General features: G+C 44.3%; 1 protein-coding gene and 1 long non-coding RNA gene across 2 annotated transcripts in view; both read left to right on the top strand.

Annotated features, from left to right (window-relative positions):
- LOC134457465 (myelin transcription factor 1-like) overlaps positions 1-7445 on the top strand; it is a 172389-nt gene that overhangs the window by 141259 nt on the left and 23685 nt on the right. Inside the window, exon 15 of the mRNA XM_063209473.1 lies at positions 259-522. Within this exon, the coding sequence (XP_063065543.1) occupies positions 259-522 (264 nt within the window). The remainder of the gene's footprint in view (positions 1-258; positions 523-7445) is intronic.
- On the top strand, positions 5328-6656 carry LOC134457069 (uncharacterized). Its single transcript, XR_010036399.1, has 3 exons — positions 5328-5565; positions 6272-6370; positions 6521-6656. It is a non-coding gene; the product is annotated as an uncharacterized LOC134457069 (long non-coding RNA).

Raw genomic sequence — 7445 nt, 5'->3', positions numbered from 1 at the left:
AACGCAACCGAAAACATAACCTCCTTGCTAGAGGTCATTATAGCTTTCAAAGAATGGACATGCATCGTACACCTTTGTATTTGTGCTAGGTATATTATAGCACGATACACCTGTGCTTTCAGAACATAGACATGTAATATCATGCACCTGTTATGTGTATAACATTATAACATTATAGTGCTTTCAGAACATGTACAGTAATATCATATAGACCTTTATGTTTATAATATCCTAACATGGCCCACCTGTGCTTTTCAGACTATGGCCATTGAGGTGGATGAGAACGGCACGCTGGACCTCAGCATGAAGAAGCCGGTGAAGCGGGAGGGTAGCATGTCAGGCGCCAGCCCCGGAGTGCGCTCCCCGGACCCCTCCTCTTCCTCCTCCTCCTCCTCCTCGCTCCTCTACGGCCACAGCGGCATGGCCTCCCCCCACTCGGCCCACGCCTACAAGCAGGAGGAGTGGGACGGTCCCCTGGACTACACCAAGCCCAACCGCCAGCGAGAGGAGGACATGGACGAGGTCAGTGGGCAATTTTTATCCTTGTGGGGCACTCATAGGTGCCGGAAAGGGGGATGCAGTGGTGCATTTGCATCCCCACTTTTGGGCTCCCTAAATGAGGCTTTCTCAACTTTTACTGCAGACAAATGAGTGGAGTGCAGCAGCAGTAACATTGTTAAGAAATAAAGAATGAAGAAAAAAATATGCACCACCACTTTAAATCTTGTTCCGGTGCCCTTGTGGGGCACTCCCATTACAATACCACTAAAGAAGGTTGAGTTGTGGCCTGATTAAACATATCCCTCAGTTAAGAAATGTTTCAATTTTTTTTAATTGATAAAAGTACGGCCAAGGAAAATGTTCCTCGTTAGGACCTGAATGCGTACCCCACAAATTTTATTACGCCAAATTATAGATACACACACACACTCGCGCACGCACAAACGCACAGACAAACACACAAACACACACACACACACACACACACACACACACACACACACACACACACACACACACACACACACACACACACACACACACACACACACACACACACACACACACACACACACACACACTTCAATATACCATGCATCAACCCCCAAGCTACTTTGCTCATGACATATACCCCAACCCTTTCACTACACCCCTATCCTCTCTTGACCTATAGCTACATATAGGGGGGAAGGTCTGTTTCGGAGGAAGAGGGGTCGATCACCCCAACCATCCCCTCAGAAGCAATGTTCAAGGATAATCAATAAAGCCTAAGCTAAATGGTCTTCAGTTGTAATGCCTGACATGGCCATGTGGGGGCCAGCTGCAGAAGTGAGGATCTTCCCAACAACATCCATGTTTAAAATGTCAGTTTTCACTGCAAAAAGAAACGATAACATACTCATTAATAAAAAAAGACGAGTGAAAGAAGATAGTTTCAGCCATTTTCCAGTCCATGATAAGGATTTACCCTTTTCATTTAAATGATCCTTATATTCACACATGTAGTACCTATCCCATCCTCACTCCATCTTCCAATACACATGGGAGAACATTGTAGAAGTTTACCGTCTTGGTCTACCCTTCTTGCGTGTTCAAAATCCGAGTCAAAAGAATCAAAAAACTCCAAAAGCCAAATTAATCTATTTATTTTCTAAAATTATCAAATAACAAAATGACCACCACTGGTACTATCCAGAATACCAGCAATGGCCCATACACAGTGGATGCTACAGCTTTCTAGAACTGCAGAGTCCACAAAAATGACAAAAATTGACAGGAACAGCGAAAGCATACGAAGCGCTCCGGAGATCCTAACTTTTTTCTCTCCTTGACCAATAACAAGTATTGAGTTCGGGTGGAACAAAATTAGGAACTCCTGAACTGGCCCTTTCTGTTGGTTTTTATGGTTTGTGAGTGTATGGGTGTGGTTATGTGTAAGTAATTACGTGATTTGTTAGTTAACCAAGAATGTGCCTAGTCTGTGTCGATTGTAATCTGTTGTCTTCATTTCCAGGTGGGTCTTGATTTGATCACTCTAGGTCTTCATGACCTCATCTGTGGACTTCCTGAGTTCTGTAACTTGATTAAGCAATACACATACAACAGCACATTCTTTTGACATATTTGTGAGTCCTTGGTTCTGAAAAAGATAGAAATCTAATGTTAGTCGTTCCCATTGTCACCTACTCCTGGCTTCCTAAAAAATATTAATTCAAATAGTTTTAATTTCTGAGTGACATCACTGTAACCTGTGTCCTAGAAGGAATGATACATCAAAAGGTTAGTGTACACATTGCTGTTCTTCCAGCGTATTCTATGGACTTCAGACTCCTTCAAAAGCAATCAGTTAATCAAACATCACATGACTGGGTTTCAGCTTGTCTCACAATACTGTATTGATGACATCTGTAGACTCTCCTAAAAGAATGGGGCACTCACTCAACATCCGCATCCCATGATTGTCACATGGGGTCATTGGGCCTACTCAATGGTTTGCGTATCCACCCGCAGAAAACAAGACACTTTTATTTTAATGTTTTAATGATACCCAAATATTGTAGAATTGACTTCCAACATAAGATGTGTAAGTTACTACTTGTCGGACAATGCATCCCAGTGTCTTCAACCGCTATTTTCTAACAGTCTCTTTCTTGATGTCATAATTTATATGACATCACCAAATTTTGTTAGACCTCAGTTTCAGACTCAGTATCAAACAGGTCGGAGTATTCTTCCTCGGCCAAGAGCGGCTCGGTCTGTGTCATTTGCATATTTGCGAGTTGGTATGGTGGGCTCTTCTTTTCCATTGTGGTAGCAATCAGTCGTTCGCACAGAGTCCTAATGCATGGGATACAGCAGCAGCCGCACACCACCAGAATTGTTATCACCCCAAGTACAGACATTAAAGCAGAGACCACCATGTCCTTCCATTTCCCAAACCAGCCATCGAAGAAGTCGCCTATAGGATTAGAAATACCCGAGTGTTCATGCATCTCGTTAGACAGGGCGCGTAGACCGTTCAAGGCTTTGGTGACCGACCCATCTGGCGCAGTGTTGTTTGGTATGAATGTGCAACATTGGTCTCCAAACATATAGCAGACGCCCCCGTTTTCGGCTAATAAAAAATCTAAAGAAATACGATTTTGAATCGTCATAAGTGATGTGGCGGCCAGCTGTTCGGCTAGTCCGGCAACTGCGTCACGTGTGAGGTTTGCCAGGCGGAGGACATTGTAGTGGACGTAATTGATGCGGTCTACGTTCTTGTTCGGAGTAATTGGGAAAATGGCACTTATCAGGGGAATGTTCTCGAAACCTGCACCTATTTGGTCGGCTAGCTTGTATTCGTTGGGGATTCCCCTGGGAATCCCGATAGCGTCAATCCAGGTGGGCGTGCCCTTGGTAAGATCGAACATGTCATCAAACCGGGTTTGGCGTTTGACTCTTTCTGGATGAGGAACTTTATGGGTTTCATGTGGACCTAACAAGAGCACAGGGACAATTAGCCGGACCATCGCACAATAACCGGACCATTCTGATGGCAGATATACGTTCAGCACTCTGCCACCACAATACCAAAACAGATCTGCACGTGCCCACAACATTTGGCTGGCGTTGCGCCATCCGGTTACATCAACAGTGTCAATACACCAATCTACAGAAACGTGTCCTAGGTCTATTCCACCTGTAACATTGCGTGAAAAACATGTGTAATTATTTTTTCGGGGGACAAACATTGGGGGAACTGTGCGCTTATTCATTGGTGGGAAGACATTGCTCAGTGTAGTACAGTTTTGAGGATCAGCAAACATGGTGAGAGCTATCATACAATAAAATCCAACAGGGTCCAACTGTCTGAAGAGAGGTGCTGGGTAGGTGGAGAGCTGTGGACGGGGAGAAGAACATGCAATACAATTACTTCTGTTAATTGATGTTGCAGTCTCTGTCAGCCAATCAAGCCACATATTCTTATTGCTATAACCTGTAGCTAATCGAATCATATCAGAGGGTGTAGGATGCCCCAATTTTATGGATGAAATTTCTCCCTCCTTTCCTAGTTTCACCACTTCATACATTGGTTGCTGTGGGGTTAGGTGGGGATGTGATGTCCCATCGTCTCCGGTTGGCTGAGGCTCCACTAGTTTGATTTTAAGTAATCCCATAGTGTCTGTCCCTGACTGATCTACACCTAAAATTAAATAAAATTCATCAGGTTCTGGGTAGAGAGTGTGTTTCTTGGCTTTATCATATGGGGAGCTAGTTAAATTTCGTATATTCAATTGAATTGGATTCCATCCATCAGATGCAGACCCAGGACCTGCGCGTGCAAGGCTTCCTTTCCTCTGAAAGTGTGTGTGTGTGTTTTCATGACTCACCCAGTCATCTTTCGCTGCATAGAAAGGTGCGGTGCCCCATAGTACCATGTCCCACCTAGGACACCATGGATTGCTGGTTGGAGCACCAGATAAGAACATGCAAACATATAGATCATAACTCCTCCAATGTTCCGGGTATGGCCCACATGCTATAACAGAGCATAAATCAAATTGAAACGTGGTTGCGGTTCCCTTTTCATATATCAGCTCAATACCACCGTACTGCCTTAGCGCTGGATCCCCCTTTTTCACCTCCCGTTCCTTAAGGTGGAGTATTGCACCCTTTTTGTTCTCCATTGGTGTGGGGTTGTCCTGCTCCATACGCTCCATTCCTTTCTGATATAACAATGTGGTTATTACAATCAAGGTTACTACGCTGAGTGAAATCTGAGTCGCCCATTTGCGATTCATCGTTTCCCAAGATATTCTGCCGTTTCAAATAGCCTGGGTACAAACTTAAATTTAAACCACCAGAATTGCAATGCTAAAAAATAAAATACCTATGTAGATGAAGAGAAAAAAATATATATAGATAATAGGCCTAATAAAATAAACGAACAAGGAAAACGTGTTAGTATGGTTATTAGTGTTAGTATTGTTATTATTGTTAGGAGTGAGGTTTAGTGATCCGCTTGTGTTTTTTTTTTTTTTTTTTTTTCTTCAAATTAATTATCCTTTTCTCGCTCCTTGAGCTTCCGCAAGCTTCGTAAAGGCGGGTCAGCTGGAGTACATTGGCTCCAATGAAACCATTGCGCGCCTTTTCCTCTAAGGCGTACTGCGTGTGTGGTCCGTTCGGTCACTTCGAAGGGGCCACTCCACCGTGGCTCTGTCCACTTTCGTTTGATGGTTTTTAGAAGGACCCACTCTGAAGTCGGCGTCTCCTGGTACTCGTTGGCTCCTCTGTGTGCTGCAACCTGTGTGGAGAAATCTGACACCAACGCCGTTAGTCCCACACAGCAGAGGACTCCGATGCGGAGCCGCGTTCAAGTCACCACATCCGTGTCACTGTCACATTCCTTTGGGTTCCACTTGGTGGATCAGGGTCGCCACCGTGCGCCGCCCCAAATTCTACTGTCAAAACGCGGACCATAATCGCATCCATATCTGATTCACAAACGCGGACGCGCTGTAAAATCTAACGGACGTTGGTACAGTTTTTGTTGGGGCAGACACGACCGAACAGCGCTCTCCAGTAAGTATTGATTTATTTATATTAGGTGATACACAAAGGTACAAAAAGTATATCTGAAGCTTTTATACTATCAATGCTTATTGATATTTCGTAGGATTTTGTTTTATGAATTTAAAAAGTGTATGTTAACCCTAGTTGTTTTCAAAACGAGACAGCTAGTTCATTCATTCAAAGACATGGAGAACTACATTGGCTATTGTAGTATTTCCTAAATGCTGTTAAAATATGATGCCATCCGATACATGAGGAAGTGCAGTTGAATAAAAATTATCTACATTGTGCCCATTTTAACAGCCTTGTTTACGTTAGCTTGCTAGCCAGCTACTAGCAAACCGGTTGACTGAAGCAAACTTTTGTAAAGTTAAACGTAGGTCTAAGTGTTCAAATACTCTTATGAAACGGCTATATTGGTCTGAATTTGGCTCGTGGTACACTTTTACACGGATTGGTGATGCTCTCAACAGGTTTGGCACCAACTGTGTTTTTAACGGCACAAATCCTAAAGCGGTGGCATCATGTTTTCCTCACGTTAACGAAATCCAGGCTAATTATTTATTAGCAATTAATGGATGGCCATGAACTGCGCCCTCGTCCCATATGCTGTCCATCATTGGTGAATGAATGAAGTAGCTGGGCTCATAGTTTGATACAGATGTCCGTGGTTGGGCTACAAATATCTGAATTTGTTCTTAATCTTGTGCAACAGTAAACAGGTGGAATTACCTCTGGGTCGGACAGGGCTAGCCGGCTGTAATCCACCCTGCTACAGTGATGCCCGACTGCCTCCCGGCTTTTACGACCAAGAGTAAGTAGGACATTGTACATCAACATCATTACTGTCACGGGATAGAGAGATGTGAAAGAGCGTTGGCCATTCCATATGCAATGCAATGTCTGATTGTCATCTTACGAAATTTAAATGAAAGCTCTAAGTTTAGCTCTGTTGCCTTTTCAGATCGGAGCGCTGATGTGATGTTTCCCCGTCGACTGATGAGGGAAGGAAGAGAAGGCAGCCACGACACGCGATTGTTCAACATGACAGTGAGACAGAAAAATAATGTCAAGATAAATAAAAAATCATGATGAGTGAAGTTCTTCGTCAGGTTGTGTTTTTTCGGGATCTTATTTAAACGGTGTCTAGGCCAGGTCTGTGTTATCTGTAGAATTAAATCTAAATGCTGTTTGTAACGGTTAACTGGTTTAGTGTTCGTTTATTGGGATTATAGCATAATAAGAAAGTAACTTTATGAGCACGGATCCAAAATGGTCCCGGCCCGGAACATCTATGAGTCCGGAATGGGTCCGTAACTGATAAAAAGTAGTGGAACCGTGACGGATGCAATAAGTGGACACGTAATGAGTCCGCATCGGATGTCGCGCCTCCGAACCGGGCTCACTGCGGAGGTACGCTTCTGCACGCGGACCCGTTGCGGGTGACAAACGGGTCCCTTTTGACTCCGCACCACGCCTCCGCGTCGGATGATAGGCGGCGTGCAAGTGGACGCCGATACGGCCCCGTTTACCGGATCCGTTCCGGAGGATGGCCTCCGGATGGTGGACTCCGGGGCGGATCCATTACGGTGTACTTTTGCTGTGTGGGGTTGATCATAGTATGGTTTATATTGCAATAGACTTGTCATGTCGTCGGACAATTTCAAACCTGCTGTCGGCCCCGGGAATTGTCTACCGTTAGACAACTCGTAGGGTGTAAACTTTGTGGAGCTGTTAACCGAACATCTTATTGACATGAGAACAATCGGAAGCGCGTCCACCCAGTTCATTTTTGTGTGCGCGCAAACCTTACCCATCTTATTTTTCAGTGTTTGGTTCATCCTTTCTACCTTGCCCTGAGATTGAGGGTGATACACCGTCCCATACGA

This window comes from Engraulis encrasicolus, chromosome 10, assembly GCF_034702125.1.
Source record: "Engraulis encrasicolus isolate BLACKSEA-1 chromosome 10, IST_EnEncr_1.0, whole genome shotgun sequence".
NCBI lineage: Eukaryota > Metazoa > Chordata > Actinopteri > Clupeiformes > Engraulidae > Engraulis > Engraulis encrasicolus.
This window is presented reverse-complemented; position numbering and strand designations above follow the sequence as displayed.